Raw genomic sequence first — 16,432 nt, 5'->3', positions numbered from 1 at the left:
AAGTATCCAAACTGATACTTCAACTATTACAGCTAACAAATTAAAAACCATGGAAGAACAAAAATTTTACAGTGTGAAAACCAAATGATCACATGGCAGCTGCTCAACACAAACTGAAGCGCAAGCAACAAGGAATAGGAGACCTTTATAAAGGCGTCCATTTTTCCAGGAATTGGGGTCTGTGGTTAAAGAGAGATGACAAAAAGGTCAGCGTTAGCCCAAGACAACTGTTATCTCCATATAGCAATGCAGTCTCTGGGGTGCAGCACATGAGCCAGTGACCTGGATGCCGACATGAACAGCACTCAGAATATCCTGTTTAATTCTTCTGGGAGAAATCAGTGAGATTAGCATGAGCACAAAGAGCTTTATTTCCCACATCAAAAGATGGCCTACATATTTTTCGGGGGCTTTTATTTGACAGAAGTCACTCTGCTTGTTCATGACAATACAAAGCTGAGGAGTGACTCAGGAACTGTTCTTTATGTTGTGTGTGTAGGGGGGGAGCTAAAGAAAAATCACACTGCATGCCAATCTTATTGTTGTGACAGGTTGATTATTATTACGTGCTGGCCTAACCCTTCCCATGCTCGCTCTCTCTCTCTCTCTCTCACACACACACACACACACACACACACACACACACACACACAAACACACACACACAGAGAGGACAATAGGAAAGGATGAGTGTGTTTGGAGGGGAGGAGGAGTGTGGGTACCGTTCTCCTCACTCGTCTTTCTCCTGTCCTCGGGGTCCACATACACCAGCTGCAGGATGAGTGGTCTGCGCGTCACGATGCCAGTACCGCGAGGTAAGAGATCCCTGCCAACCAGACTCTCCAACACGGAGCTTTTCCCACTGCTCTGTTAGGGGGGAAAAAAGATGATCACTGCCATGTTAGCAACACTTCCACTTTCAATTGACTTTTTAGTAGCCGTGTAATGCAGTGTTTAGTCTATTTGCATGGAACCCTGGTGTGTTTTCTACCCTTGTCGTTCCCCTCGTTCTACTGAATACCCACTCACTGGTGCCAGTGAGATTTAACTCTTACTTCATCTGTACGTGAATACACTGACGTAGCGGCGCTTTAGTCCTTTACTCTGTCTGGCTCACGTACTGTACACACGCTGCCCGATTTTTCTAACCGGTCGCACATGTGCATTTAATTCTTTTGCACTATTTAGTTGCTCCACAAGGTGGCAACAGTGAGCCAGGGCAGTTGATTCTCAAGGTAGTTGAAGAAAAAATGATTAAAAAAGGAAGAGACGGAAACAAGTGCAGGTTATAAAGTACCGGCATTTGTATAATTCTAACCTTAAAGAGTATAAGGATTTGTATATGGGTGCTAATCGTGGTGAGAGATTGCCCAAGCATTGTTCTTTGTGGTGTTGTGATTCCTCTTCGTTGTCATCCTTCACACCAAAACACCTGCTTTACTGTTCCGTACTGACTCTTGCAGGCCAGTAGGGGTATTGCAAGTTGTGATAATGCACATGCCTGTGTACGCATGTCAAATGGGGGTATACTTTGAAATGTTATGCGTACAACTGTGCACACACGCTAGTGTGCGCGTAAAAATACGAAGTATACCAAAGGCTTCAGCTTCCAAAGCATCAACTTTCATGCCAATATCACAGTCAACACCATCGTCCTTAGCTCAAAGATCGCTAAAGAGCCAAGTCGAGTCTCTGCCGTAACTCATGCTGCATTCATGACAACTGGGAACTTGGAATTTTCCAACCTGGAACCTCCTACTTCCCAGACTGAAGTGTTCACACAAACTCAGTTCATGTCAGAATTAATGAATCAGACCATACAGGATTCACAGAGTTTCCTTTTTGATGATAGTTGCAGCCAAAAATGCTTGATTTTGCTGCTGTTTTTTTTCTTCTAAATTTGCGATGTAACTTTGTGTGTGTTCTTTTTTGCAGAAAACTACTTGAACTGGTGAAACTGCAATTTTGCATGATCTTTGGCAGTGATGTTTGCTGGTAAATGAGACTTTTTAGGCTAAGTTCACACTACACGACTTTCATCATCTGCAGATCTCTGCACTGTTCACACTACATGACTTGCTGTCTTGTAATCAGTTGTAATCTCAAAGTGGTTGTGGTGTTCACACTACTTGATTGCTTGGCGACAGGGGGTCACACACTACACAACCTGACAACGACTCTGTCACTCGACGACTCTATCTGCTGTCCAAACCATGTTTTGTCCCGAAAACACATGCGAGAATTGACACGGATATATGATGTGAAAACCACATGCGAAACAGGAGCTGTTTATTTGAAGATGGACGTAGAACAGAAACAAGCGGTGCGAGCTGTTTGCGTGATGATTTGGGTTTCTGCCATAGGTTTCACAGGTTTCCCTTCCTCACGCCATGCCTTGCTCTCTCACTGGCTGTAGCTCGTCACTGCAAATCACTGCCAGTGACGATAATTTTCACACCACATGATGTGGAGTCTCCTGACAGCCCCAGATATTTAGCATGCCAAATATCTGTCTGGCGTCGGCAATGTGTCGGCAAGCCTCTTTGATGCGTTGTTGAATAGTTCACACATAATGCTCGACTGCCAATTGCTCGCTGATTTGCCTCCGATCAAAGGGTTTTTGTCTGCGAGCTCGGCACCTTGCAAATCGGGCTTAAAATCGTGTATCATGAACTAGGCTTTAGCTGTACTCGTGTTAGACACATGTGACTCTGGCTCGTGGCTTTGGGTGAATGCATGTAGTGATGACATCATGTGACACGTCTTGGACCAAATCTGTGGTAATTTAAAACAACTGAAAACTCCTCCGAATATTGCGGCATTTGCTTGAGTTTGTGTAAATTTCTGCGATCGCAAAATCCTTTACGGACTGAACAAGTTCGAATCCCGACGACGCCACAGCCGCCCATGACTGCGAGTCCAAGAGCCTGTGAGCTTGTGTGTGCTGAAGTGAGATGCTGCATCACCAGCAGTTGGAAGCACGGGACAGCCTTTGCCCTCCCTGCTTGGTCAGAGAGCTGAGGTAAGTACCCTAACATTACACTCTTATTGTTTACTGAAATTTTTCAATATTTCATTACGAGCGACATCACACAATCGCAACTCAGACACGTCAGAGCTAGTGAAAATCTCAGAGTTGGAATGTCAAGTGTAGGACTATACGCCCATTATTACTCATACAAGGCATAGTAGGAGAGCCGGATCGTTTCATACTGGGACATCAGAAACGTCTCAGTTCCCATTCACTCATGAACGCAGCATCAGCGTCGTACATCTGCACCGCAGTCCGTCTCCACTACATCCGTCTGTTCAACTCTTACTCCTTATAAATACATATTTCCTCTTATTAAACACCACTGAAGCACTAATAACGTCCCCTAGTGACGTCAGTGCTGCACACAACCCCTACTTTCTGACAGGAGGAACAACAACAAACATACAGCCTCAGCCAACACATTATCACCATGATCTCTAAGCACATCACAAAGATTTCAACAAACACGTTTAATGGGTTCAGGGTGGAGTTGCCCTTTAAATCAAGAAAACGGAACTGTCTATAATCCTAAAATAACTCCCTAACGGAAACTGTAGGGCGCCTAAAAAATAATAACCAACCTAGTGTCCCTATGCGTAGCCCATCTTCACTCACACCTGCCTAAGCTCAGTGACGTCACTAACACCCAGCTAAAATAACACTAATACAGCTAGGTTCATGGTGTGGTGTGTAGCTCTGATAGTCATTACAGACAGCTTGGTTAACTCAACTTAGCTAGCTTGTTATCTTACAACTGACTAGCTAACGTTAACTAGTTATACACAAGGACTCTCAGAGTACAGCATACAACCTTGCTATTGAACAGTCGTAAAGATAAAATAAATAAATAAGTAAATAAAAAGTCTATATTCAGTTTGTTTGCTGAAAATAAAAAAAAAATGTTGCCACAGCACTCATTCATATTGGCTAATGCTAATGCTAACGCTAGCTGTACCGAAAGTGAAAAGCTCTGCGCTACCTGCGTCCCGACCACAGCGATCTGCGGCAGATGAATGATATCCGCGCCCACGGTGTTAAACACGTCCTGGAGCTTGTTAATGACAGGAATAAGAGCCTCCATTGCGTTTTAGCAATTGCTGCCTGTCAAAAATAAATAAACCGGCGATTAAACCGCGCTGCTAAACACGGCACAAAGTCATCTGAATGTCCCTCACACAACCACCATTAGCAAACCGCTCTGACAGCTGCGTACGCACGAAGCTTCCCGCAGGGAATTGTGGGACTTGTAGTTTTCTAAGCAGAGCGCAGAACTGCTCCTGACGGTTCTGCAAACTACACTTCCGGGTTTCTCTATTTTGATCCCTATTTTGAGAGCAGTTTGTGTGTGTCTGCAGTTGATACATTCGCACAATGAACTGTACTCGGCTTAAGTGGAAAAAAGTTCTGAAATATAGTTTTATTCATATTTTTTCCATCACGAAACCTTATGTGCTCAGCTCAGTCTCTCTAATGTAGTGGGTTTCAGACGTTTTGCTATCAGGGATCACTTTATAGGTCCTATTAAATAACTAATGCATTTTTAAAAAATCACTGACTACCTCAGTTCATTTTTTTTCAATTACCCACAATATTTTGGCTATTAAGTGAAGCCAGAGCGGTTTTACTTCTGAACTTTCCAATGGTGACATATTCTCCACAACTGTAACAATTTTTTTTTTTTTAATTCCCCACTTAGAGAATCATCGCCTTACATAATCAGAAAAAAAAAATACTTATGACAAGTGCATTTTCACATTTTATTCCACCCAAGAATATATAACATGTTTGCTTTTGAATATAGACATTCATATATAGTTATATTTATATATTTATCCACTAACCATAGGATTTATGGAAGTGCTTGATGAGTCAACTCAAAACAATGACAAGTCCAGCAAGTAACAGTGACATTAACAACACAGCTGGCTTTAACATATTGCACAAGAACAAAACTACTCAACATGAAAAATCAGTTGTTATTTTGTGTGTCTGGGGGCTAGTAGTTTTTTCAAAATTGTCTAGTAAATACCCATCCATCCGTTCATTTTCCATACCGCTTATCCTACCCAGGGTCGCACGGGAGCCTGGAACCTATCCAACTCGGGGCACAAGGCGTGGGACACCCTGGACGGGATGCCAACCCATCGAAGGGCACAATTGTGTGCACAATAACACACTACGGACAAATGCCAATCAGTCTACAACACATGTCTTTGGAGTGGGGGAGGAAACCGGAGTACCAGGAGGCAACCCCTGAAGGGGCGGGACCCACAACCCCAGAGGTGCGAGGCAAAAGTACTAACCACTAAGCCACCGTGCCCCAAGTAAATAACCATAAAAAAAAGATAAATAAACCCTACTCATTATTGTCTTAATGTGACCATGTTTAAACAGAATGCACATCACACTGGTGCAATGCTACTATAACATGTGCTGCTTTGAACACCACCACCTGCTGTACTACACACACCACCTGATGCAATATGGCGAACGATGGAAAGAGTTTTACTAGTCAGATTAATTCTTTTCATTAATCTTTTTAGAATTGGGAATACGCAGGTAAATAATAAAATCCAGCACAAAGATGACATAGAACTCTCCAGCTAGCACAAATTAAACACTTCGATAGGAAATAAAGACGCTAGCCAGAAACGTGTAAGATCATTTACATTCGACGTGAGAACAGAACACCATGTTTTAAAGCCAAAATTGTGGCCAATAATTATTTTATTGAGGTCGCAGAACACCTACATAATCACATACTTGTTCGTTTCTCTTAGCCTGTACTAATGAATTTAACTTGCTAAATAACTTGTCATACGGTATTATATTATGTTAGCTACAATCGCACTTCTCAGCCTAGTCAATTAGGTTTCCAGACAACCAAAATACAAGACTGGGCAGCACGCTGAAGCTTCATAGTGGGCTAGAAAGTAAATGTATGCTTTGTCCACCTCTGATGGAGTAAGATTAACATCAAAAAGGACTTATGCATTAGTTCACAATGCATACACACTGCAAAGGACACCTAACAAGTATTAAACCTTCCGAGCAACTGAAAAAAATACAACAACTAATTCTTCTCCAAAGCAATCCATTGTGTGCTATGTGTTAGTGTGTTCAGATCTACAAAACTAGCTACATGCTGTCACTTATATGTGGAGATTTCTTTTAGTCAGCATTTCGCAACAATCCTTTATAAATAGCTAGCATGATTTAAAGAAGACAGCAATATAAACTCTGTGTCTGATTACAGTCCAGGTGAAAATAACTGATTATGTTAGTGTTTCTTTTATGCATTCTTTGATCTGAATGGCAAAGTAGAAGGCTTACACATCATCACGGGTGACTAATCATCAAATCAATTCCAATCTGAATCTGATACACTGTAGTCAAACAACAGGAGAGGCTTTGTTTTTACATTTTGCAAGAAGTGGTTATCAATGTCAGTTAATAAATTGAAAATCCCGAATAGTGGTCCTTATCATAACTTAGTCACTTATAAACATCGTTGAGCTTCATTCATTTCAGCAGCAGGTTTATAAATTAGTATGTCTAATCCAGACAAAATTAGCTTAACTCTAGGTGAGGAGTAAACTCTAGTGAGCGGTCACGTGGCTCTCAGGGTGAGGTACAGTCAGTGTAGGTGGTCACCATATTCCCCCTCCTCTGAGTCACAGTCCTGCAGTGCTGCTTTGCCATGCCTGGAAACCTGCTCTCAGTCCGCTTGGCATGTCTGTCAAATGTAAACATTCTCTCCATATCGTCAGACAGATCCTCAAAGAACCCTGCTCCGAAAGCTCCTTGGAAGTGCCTCTTGTGGCGGTTGTGGCCGTGCTGGTGAGCTCGGAAATGCTCCTCGAAGTTCCGTTTGGGGCGTGCGTGCCGGTTTTGACTGTAGATATCGAAGTCTCTGAACATGTCCTCGAAGTTAAAGTCAAAGGACTGGTGGAAGTACTGGTTTCCTCCTTTCACGTCTTCGCTGGAGAAAGCGCTCTGTCTAAGCCGATCATACTCTCTCCTCTTTTTCTCATCTGACAGCGTTTCATATGCTGAAAAAAAACGAGAGAATAGAGCTTAGACTGGACTGTAATGATGTGACTGAATATAATGAGAAGCATAAGGAAGGAAAATCGGCATCCTTCGACAAGAAGGGAGGAATTTCAGGCATAGCATCTGATCTAGCTGATTTTTCTAGGAAATGAATGATGTCAAACACTTTGGAAGACTGTTGTGATTTAGAGGTGTGTATAAAATGGTTCGTTTTTTTAAATCCCTTTACTCCCTAAGGAATTCTGACCAATCCCGCCCCCTCCTGCAGAAAGTTGGACTTGCAGAAGTGTAAGAAGCTTGAATAAGCTACGATTACCTTAAGACCTTGGCCATGTGACTGTGATCCTTTTTATATTAGTGCAGGATAAATTTCTCCAACATGCGCGAACATGTGTATATTACAAACTGTTTAATGACTTACCCTCCGCTACTTCCCGGAACTTTACCTCCGCATCAGGGCTCTTATTCTTGTCTGGATGATATTTCATGGCGAGCTTGTGAAAAGCCTTCTTGATCTGACGTTCACTGGCATCTTTAGGTACACCCAAAATATCATAGTAGTCCTTTCTGGCTAGTATCAGTTCTGTTATCATCAGGATGCACACGGCAAACATTAGCGTCGACTGCACTGTGGCCATGACGTTGCTTGTGCCTGTTTGATAAAAGAGAGTAGAAGAGACAGACAGATGTACAAGTCACTCTAGAGGCTTAATACTTAGATTAACATAATAAGATCTAATCTAAGTTTTTGAATTGCATTTAGGTCTGATATATATGGTGCCCTCCACTAATATTGGCACCCTTGGTAAATATGAGCAAAGAAGGCTGTGAAAAATTGTCTTTATTGTTTAACCTTTCGTTTTGTTAAATCTTTTCTTCAAATAATTTACAAAAATACTCTTATGGATATCAAACAATTGCAAACACAACACAGGTTTATATATAAAAAAAAAAAACAAAACTCTGTGTGCCACAATTATTGTCACCCCTATGAATTCATATGAGAAAAATATATTTTTAGTACACCTGGGTGACTAGGAAGAGGAAATTATTCAACCATGACTTCCTGTTTCACAGGGGTATAAATATGAGGTAACTAATAGCCAAATTCCCTTAGTCATTCATAACAATGGATAAGACCAAGGAATAGAGCTGTGATGTGCAACAAAAGGTTGTTGAGCTTCATAAAATGGGAAGTGGCTATAAGGAAATAGCACAAGCATTGAAAATGCCCATTTCCAGTATCAGGGAAATAATTACGATGTTCCAGTCAACTGGAAATGTTATGAATCAACCTGGAACTAGACGCGGGTCTATATTGGCTCAATGCACTGTGAAGAGGATGGTTCAAGTGGCCAAGAAATCTCCAAGGATCACAGCTGGAGAATTTTAGAAGTCAGTTGTGTCTTGGGGTCAGAAAGTCTCCAAAACTACAATTCAAAGTCACCTACATCACCATAAGTTATTTGGAAGGGTTTCAAGAAAAAAAAGCCTCTACTTTCATCCAAAAACAAACTCACGCTTCTTCAGTTTGCCAGACACTACTGGAATTTCAAATGAGATCAGGTTCTATGGTCAGATGAAACCAAAAAAGAGCTTTTTGGTAATAAACACCAGAGGTGGTTTTGGCGCACACAGAGAGGGAGCCATATGGAAAAGTACCTCATGCCCACGGTTACATATGGTGGTGGCTCTTTAATGTTTTTGGGGCTGTTTTTCTGCCAGAGGAACTGGACATTTTGTTAGGATACATGGCATCATGGACTACAGATATTACATGGCATCATGGACTACAGATATTAAATGAAAACCTGACTGCCTCTGCCAGAAAGTTTAAAATGGGCCGTGGTTGGATCTTCCAGCAGGACAATGATCCAAAAACATACATCAATATCAACACAAAAATGGTTTAGTGACCAAAAAATCAAGGTCCTGATATGGTCATCCCAGTCCCCTGACTTGAACCCTGTAGAAAACCTGTGTGGTGAAATGAAGAGGAGAATCCACCAGTGTGGACCTCGAAATGTGAAGGATCTGGAGACATTCAGTATGGAGGAATGATCTCAGATCCCTTGCCATGTATTCTCCAACCTCATCAGGCATTATAGGAGAAGACTCAGAGCTGTTATCTTGGCAAAGGGAAGTAGGACAAAGTATTGACTAAAGGGTGCCAATAATTGTTGCACACCTATAAACACATTAACCTGTGTTTTGTTTGCAATTGTTTGACATCCATGACAGCATACTATTTTTGTGAATTTTGCTTGGGCCTTTTTACTCATATTTACCAAGGGTGCCAATATTAGTGGAGGGGACTGTATATCCTCTCATTCAGAGAGAACATGGTTCTTTAGGTTTCATGAGAAAGATGAAACTCCACTTAAATTTCTGATCTTGAGATAATCCAAGACCTCACTTGTGCATCACGAGTTGTCTAGTTTGTTGATCTTTAGATGAATCCATTCGATTCAATTGTCCAATAACGCTTATATAACTCAAATGGTTAAATAATAACTAGAGCGAGTCTCTGTGTTTGGTCATAATCTCCACCAGTTTAAGACAATTTCTTTCAAAAGAAACACCGTGGTTTGGACATGCATCTATGCAGCTATATAACCGATAATCCTTGACACAATCTCGAACGTAGTGCTGGCTTCAGTAAAGCTGCTGGTTAAACATAACGTCAACCTGTCTCCCTTGTGTCCATGAGCTAACAGCTAAGCTAATGCACAAACTAACCACTTGTACCATTACCGTAACAGAAACAACAGCAAAAAACTTAGGGAAAGCTCCCGCTTAAATAAAACACAGTTATTATTCCCAATACATATATATATATTTAATTAATGTTACCTTTAATATAGACAGCCACCGGTGAAGCACAGATAACGGTTTGCTTTCGTTTCCATCCCAAGCAACAACACGAAGCGCAACCCCATTGGTTGGTTTTGTATCACGTGACCTTCACGTGCGCCGAAAGATGCAATTTCAGTAAGGTGGCGTAGAGTAAAAGCAGAGATAGTGTGATATACTGTGGAGTTAGTTATTACATTTCCATTTCTATTACAGTTCTATATTAATATCAAGTAAAGGGACCAATGTCAGATGAAAAGAAATTCACTCAGAGAATGAGAAAACTCATTCAGAGATTTTGCACATTTGTAGCTACAATTATAACAGAAATTACATTTGGTAATCAGGAGGGGACTCAGCCTCTCCAAAAAAAAAAAAAAAAAAAACCCCTAACAAAGGGAAGAAATTGAAAATATTACACAACTTTTATACTTGCAATGACCCAGTCAACAATTTTACATTTTAAAAAAAATTCACGTTATTCTGACTCTGTAACCATTTATCTACAGTGCTGTGAAAAAGTATTTGCCTGAGTACCTCTGCTTTTTTGTATATCTCAGTTTGTTTCAGAAATGAAAACACAATCTAAGAGAAAAAATTCTACCTGAGGAATCACAAAATACAGTTTTTAAATGATAGTTATTTATTGAAGCAAACAAAAAAAAAAAATACAATACAATACCAGTGGTGGGGCAGTGGTGGTTTAGCGCTTAAGGCTCTGGGTTACTGATCAGAAGGTCGGGGGTTCAAGCCTCAGCGCTGCCACTATTGGGCCCTTGAGCAAGGCCCTTAAACCTCTTTGCTCCAGGGGCGCTGTATCATGGCTGACCCTGCGCTCTGACCCCAGCTTCCTGACATGCTGGGGTATGCGAAGAAACGAATTTCACTGTACATATGTATATGTGACCAATAAAGACTCATTATCATTATCATTATCAACTGGACCTGTGTGAAAATGCATTTGCCACCATAGTTACTAATTCCACAAATCTATGAAACTGCTTTCATAATTGGGCTCAGCTGGACTAGATGCAACCAGGTCTGATTACTGCAAATCCTGTTCAATCAAATCAACACTTAAATAGAACTTTTTCAACAGCATAAAGTTGGTTAAAAGGTCTTACCCAGTAACACACTGTGCCAAAATTGAAAGACATTCCAGAAATGATGAGGAAGAAGGTGATTGAAATACATCAGTCTGGGAAGGGTTACAAAGCTATTTCAAAGGCTCTAGGACTCCAGAGGACCAGAGTGAGAGGCATTATCTCCAAATGGAAAAACTTGGCACAGTAGTGAACCTTTCCAGAAGTGTCTGACCTTCCACAATTCCTTCAAGAGCACAGCACCTACCCATCCAGCAAGTCACAAAACAGCCAAGGACAACATCAAAGGACCTACAGGCCCCTCTTACATCAATGAAGGTCAGTGTTCATGACTCCACTGTCAAAAAGACACTGGGCACAAATGGCATCCATGGAAGAGTGGTGAGGTGAAAAACACTGCTAACCCAGAAGAACATTAAGGCTCATCTGAATTTGCCAAAAACAGACCTTGATGATCCTCAAACCCTTTGGGAGAAAATTCTGTGAATTGATGAATCAAAAGTGAAACTGTTTGGAAGACAGGGGTCCCGTTACAACTGGCGTAAACCAAACACAGAATTCCACATAAAGAACATCATACATACAGTCAAGCATGGTGGTGGAAGTGTGATGGTGTGGGGATGCTTTTCTGCTTCAGGGTCTGGGCAACTTGCAATAATTGAGGGAAACATGAATTTTGCTCTCTACCAGAAAATCCTAAAGGAGAATGTCCAGTCTTCAATCTGTAAATTGAAACTCAAGCACAACTGGATTATGCAGCAAGACAATGATCCAAAGCATAGGAGTAAATCCTAGTTATAGAACTAAATGAAAGACTGATCTCGTTATCTGAAGCATTTGGTTTCAGTTATTGCTGCTAAAGGTGGTACAACCAGATTTTAAGTTTAAGGGGGCAATTAGTTTTCCACATCGTGATAGGTGTTGGATAACTTTTTTGCTTCAATAAAATAAATAAATAAATAAATAAATAAATAAATAAATAACTGTATTGTGTGTTTACTCAGGTTGTTTTTGTTTTATGTTGTATTTCGTTTGAAGATCTATCCATCCATTTTCTATACCGCTAATCCTACTGGGTCGCGGGTAACCTGGAGTCTATCCCAGGGAGCATTGGGCACAAGGCAGGGTACACTCTGAATGGGGTGCCAATTCATCGCAGGGCACAATCACACACACATTCACACACCCATTTATACACCATGGACACTTTATACATGCAAATCAGCCTTCCACACATGTCTTTGGACTGGGGGAGGAACCTGAAGTACCTGGAGGAAACTATTAGGAGTTCTCCTTAATTCTAATAAATATTACAATTAAATAGATATTATTTGTAGGCCTACTTGTGTCTGAGTTATTGGGGACTGGATTAAACCCGTTTAATTTAAATGACCACTTAAATTAATAACAATAATATTCATATTATTAAACTCATATTATAAATATAACATTGATACTGGTGAGTTTGATTTCCATCGCTGTAACTAAATTTAAAAAGACAGACCTTTACAGACCCCAGTTTGAGAACCTCTACTCTAGTGAACAAGTAATTTTCAGTAATCCTATTTATTTTCTAGAGATAAAGTTTGAATTGTTTTCACCTGTGAAAGGAAGGAAGGTTTTCAAATAAAAAGTGAGCACAAAAAAATTGATTTTAGTCCAACTTTCGATTCTTATTTACACGCCTGCTTTTGTGGACACCCCGCACTCTGGGATGGGGGTTTTGCCTGTCATTTTCTATTTATTTACTTAAAATCCTCTTAGGGTTCTCTCTATTTGTAATTTAACAATGATCTTGTTTCTAAAATGTGACACGATCAACAATGCTGTGAAAACACATTTTATTTATTAGATATAATATACATACACATATTTGTATATATACACTCATACATATATATGTATGAATATTTGTATGTGTATATATATATATATATATATATATATATATATATATGTGTGTGTGTGTGTGTGTGTGTGTGTGTGTGACTGTAAGTCATTCCCTTCAAATGCTATTGACCTTTAAATTATGGTATATTTTGTATATGACCCCATGCAGTGGTGAAATACATGACAATATTTACATATGATTTAATAGCTTATTTTAAGAAATATCAGAAATCTAAAAGGTGTGCATTATATGTGACACATAGTTGAACACTACAGTTGGCTTCATGACTGTACGTCACTCTCTTCAAATCCTATTGAGCTTTAAATTATGATATATTTTGTGTATGGGCCTATTCAGTAATGAAATACATGCCAAATTTAAATGTGATTCAATAGATTATTTTAACTAATATAAAAAATCTAAAAGGTGTGCGTTATACCTGACACCTAGATGAACACTTTCCAGTTGCCTTCATGACTGTACATCATTCCCTTCAAATGCTATTGAGCTTTAAATTATGGTACATTTTGTGTATGAGCCCATGCAGTAATAAAATACATGGCAATATTTATATACAATTTAATAGCTTATTTTTATTAAATAGCAAAAATCTAAAAGGTGTGCAATATAGCTGATAGCTACATGAACACTTTACGGTTGGTTATATGACTAAGTCATTGCCTTCAAATGCTAATTGAGGTTAGAAACGTGTATAACAATGTCGTATGTAACTTTAGAGACGGTCCCTTAATTTCCGCATGTCTGCGAATATCGAACGTCCAACGTCAAACCAACTTTATTCCAGTATTATAACCGACATGACTTTGAAATAATGCCATCTTTTAAACAATAAAGCACTAAATTTCGTTATTTCCTGCTTTGTTTTGACAGATCTGGCTACTAGACTAGCGCCACTGAACCTTTCCGCACGTAGGCGAAGAGTAGTTGTGACGTCACCCCGCCCCGTTTCCCACAATGCACTTCGCGGCAAAACAACGCACGCGCACGACACGCTCCATCGAGCGTCTTCCAAAGATGGCGGGCGTCCCCGATCCGCTGGAAGATATGCTGTATTCAGAAGTGGACGAAAAAGCCGTCAGCGACCTCGTGGGTTCGTTAGAGTCGGAGCTCGGCGGTCAGAATAAACCCCAGAGCGAGGCGCAGAGATCAGGAGCACCCGAGAGCGGAAACAACAACTTAGGAAAAGCCCAAGCCGCTCAAGCGGGAACCGCATTGGAGGCGCGAGCGTCAGGACTACACAGAGTGGAGGTAAAGCGCGAGAACGGCTCCGAGAGGACACCGAGCTCCAACTCTGTCCCTGTCCCTTCCGCTCTGAACGCTGGGGGGATGATGGCTACCAACCGAGTGCAGCCAAACATCACGTTAGTACCAAAGCCCGCTGTACCGGGACTCGCAACTTCTCCGAACTGTTCAAGTGACGCAGCAGTTGTAGCATCATCATCATCATCATCATCACCATCCTCATCATCAGCTACAGATACTCTCCCTAACACCAATCACATAGCTTCAACTATCCGCGCCGTTTCCTCCAGAGCGCTGGCTGGTGAGAATGGCAGCAATGCCACTGTAGCTCTCTCCTCTGCTCCAGCTCCTGTAGCCGGATTACAGACCGGGGTGAATGGTGCTGTCATTGGTTCTGGCTCTGGCTTAGGCACCGACAACAGCAACACATCCACTTCCAAAGGCACTAATGGGACTTTTCTTGGTACTTCTGTTCAGCCGTCTAATCATATACTGCCACAGCCTGTGAGTGTATCAGCTGCTCAGACAGTCCCTGCTGTTGCCCTGCACCGACCTATCAACATTGCACCCAGTCATAGTGACCCTAAACTTGCAGTGCCTGTGAGTGTCGCCTCTGTCCCAGCCCCCACGCTGACCTTTTCCAACGCGAGTCTGATCAAAACGAATCCCCAAACCCAGATTAAAACCATTGTCCCAAATCAGCTTGCCGGTTCTCCCGTAGCCCTGCGGCCTCCTGTAACCGGTACAGCCGTGCACTCAGGTGCAGTCAGTACCCCGCTTCCAGTGGCGAGCAGCCCGTCAGTGCTGGTGAAGCCAGAAGCAGGACTTACAGGTCAGGCTGCAGGTATGCTGAGACCTACTACTCCGTCTCCAGCAACGAGCACTGTCCCCGTGCGACCTGGGGTTCCTGCTGCACCTGCTCCGAGGGCGGTGGTACCTCAGCTTACTGTCAGACCTCAACAACAGACCACGATTCAGTTACCGCCAGGATTCACTATACCACCGGGTAAGCATGCAGACACCACGAGCATTATTTATACTCCACCCTTATGACCAGATAAAAATTATTCTTCTGAACCTTATGTGATCGTTTGTCTAACGCAGGGGTTTCTCCGACTTTTTAGAGCCTTTAAATGTAGAATAAATCCATGGTGTAGAGGTTTATTTCACGTACATTATTTAAATACGTGCAGTTATATCTTCGCTATTTATTAGAGCCATAGAGTTTTCAAGTCCTGAACTTTCCACTCACAGAATATAGTAGGAGTTCTCTTTAATTCTGATATATATTAATATTAGAATGAATTTCATATTGTTCATTGTTATTGAAGTTTGGAGTAAACCCATTTCATTTAAATGACCACTCAAACATAATAATAATACTACTACTAACAATAATATGCAAACTCATATGATGAATATCACTTTGATGAAGGTGGGTTTGATTTTCTATCACTGTAACTAAATAAAATTTAAAAAATCACAGACCTTAACAGACCCCACTTTGAGAACCACTGCTCTAACAAACAAGTCATTTCCAGTAAACTTATCTATATTCCAGAGATAAAGTTTGAATAGTGTTCACCTATGAATATAATAATCCAAGAAAACTATTTTATATTGCTAATGATTTAATATGATGGTAAAAATTCGTCAGGGGTTGTGTTATCAGTTTTACGACTGAATGTTATCAATTTAAAAGGGACGACCTGGATCGGTTGGATATCCATTGTTACACTATTAACAGAAAATCAGGAGCTGATTTAAAGTCTAATCTCAGCGAGCTGATGATTCGCTATGTCCGAGCAATGCAAGGTCTTATCCTGATTGAGTGTTGCATTAAAAGTTCATCCCTGCTGCAGAATCATGTTCCTGCTTCCTGTATCGTCTGTGCTCTAGGAATGGTGCTTGTCCGGACCGAAGCGGGCCAGTTGGTGCTGGTTCCTCAGCAGGTTCTGGCCCAGGCGAAGGCTCAGAATCAGACGAAAGCGACTCTGTCTCCGACGCCTGCGACGACCACCACTACAGCCACCATTCAAGTCACCACTCCTGTGCAACAAGTATGTGAATAATCTCTCTATAAAAAGTGTACTAAACTGTGCCTTTTCTTGTTGCTGCAGTGGTACCCTTATCATTTGCACCTTTTAATATGTATCTTTACGGTGGCCCTAAAGTGCAAAACACTTTACCAAACCAAATACGCAAAAGCAAATAAACACAACAGCAAAAACACAA

General features: G+C 41.1%; 3 protein-coding genes across 7 annotated transcripts in view; 1 reads left to right on the top strand and 2 right to left on the bottom strand.

Annotated features, from left to right (window-relative positions):
• Nucleotides 1–4,256, bottom strand: part of dnm1l (dynamin 1-like) — a 22,706-nt gene extending 18,450 nt beyond the window's left edge. For 2 of the 5 annotated variants that reach the window (XM_047157238.2, XM_047157239.2), the window contains exons 1-3: nucleotides 4,014–4,256; nucleotides 723–867; nucleotides 144–179 (exon numbers count right to left, since the gene is read on the bottom strand). In XM_047157238.2, coding sequence (XP_047013194.1) covers nucleotides 144–179; nucleotides 723–867; nucleotides 4,014–4,115 — 283 coding nt within the window. In that variant the 5' untranslated portion in view covers nucleotides 4,116–4,256. The remainder of the gene's footprint in view (nucleotides 1–143; nucleotides 180–722; nucleotides 868–4,013) is intronic. The other 3 variants (XM_017474982.2, XM_017474983.3, XM_017474984.3) reach the window with 3 other exon arrangements.
• Nucleotides 4,257–4,777: 521 nt separating this feature from the next.
• dnajb9a (DnaJ heat shock protein family (Hsp40) member B9a) lies at nucleotides 4,778–10,050 on the bottom strand. The gene is made up of 3 exons (XM_017475229.3): nucleotides 9,941–10,050; nucleotides 7,509–7,739; nucleotides 4,778–7,086 (listed from the first exon to the last, which is right to left on the bottom strand). Exons 2-3 carry the CDS (start codon nucleotides 7,723–7,725, stop codon nucleotides 6,656–6,658), a joined length of 648 nt encoding a protein of 215 aa, XP_017330718.1. The 5' UTR covers nucleotides 7,726–7,739; nucleotides 9,941–10,050; the 3' UTR covers nucleotides 4,778–6,655.
• A 3,859-nt stretch (nucleotides 10,051–13,909) lies between these two features.
• si:dkey-219c3.2 (transcription initiation factor TFIID subunit 4) overlaps nucleotides 13,910–16,432 on the top strand; it is a 48,858-nt gene continuing 46,335 nt past the window's right edge. Inside the window, exons 1-2 of the mRNA XM_017474727.3 lie at nucleotides 13,910–15,203; nucleotides 16,097–16,257. Coding sequence (XP_017330216.1) covers nucleotides 13,910–15,203; nucleotides 16,097–16,257 — 1,455 coding nt within the window. The remainder of the gene's footprint in view (nucleotides 15,204–16,096; nucleotides 16,258–16,432) is intronic.

The sequence above is a fragment of the Ictalurus punctatus genome, chromosome 8, assembly GCF_001660625.3.
Source record: "Ictalurus punctatus breed USDA103 chromosome 8, Coco_2.0, whole genome shotgun sequence".
NCBI classification, from domain to species: Eukaryota; Metazoa; Chordata; class Actinopteri; order Siluriformes; family Ictaluridae; genus Ictalurus; species Ictalurus punctatus.
This window is presented reverse-complemented; position numbering and strand designations above follow the sequence as displayed.

Coding starts and splice junctions, on each gene's coding strand:
- dnajb9a (XM_017475229.3), bottom strand. CDS start 7,725: ATGGCCACAGTGCAGTCGACGCTAATGTTTGCCGTGTGCATCCTGATG. Junction 7,087..7,508: donor GTTCCGGGAAGTAGCGGAGG/GTAAGTCATTAA, acceptor GTTTTTTTTCAG/CATATGAAACGCTGTCAGAT.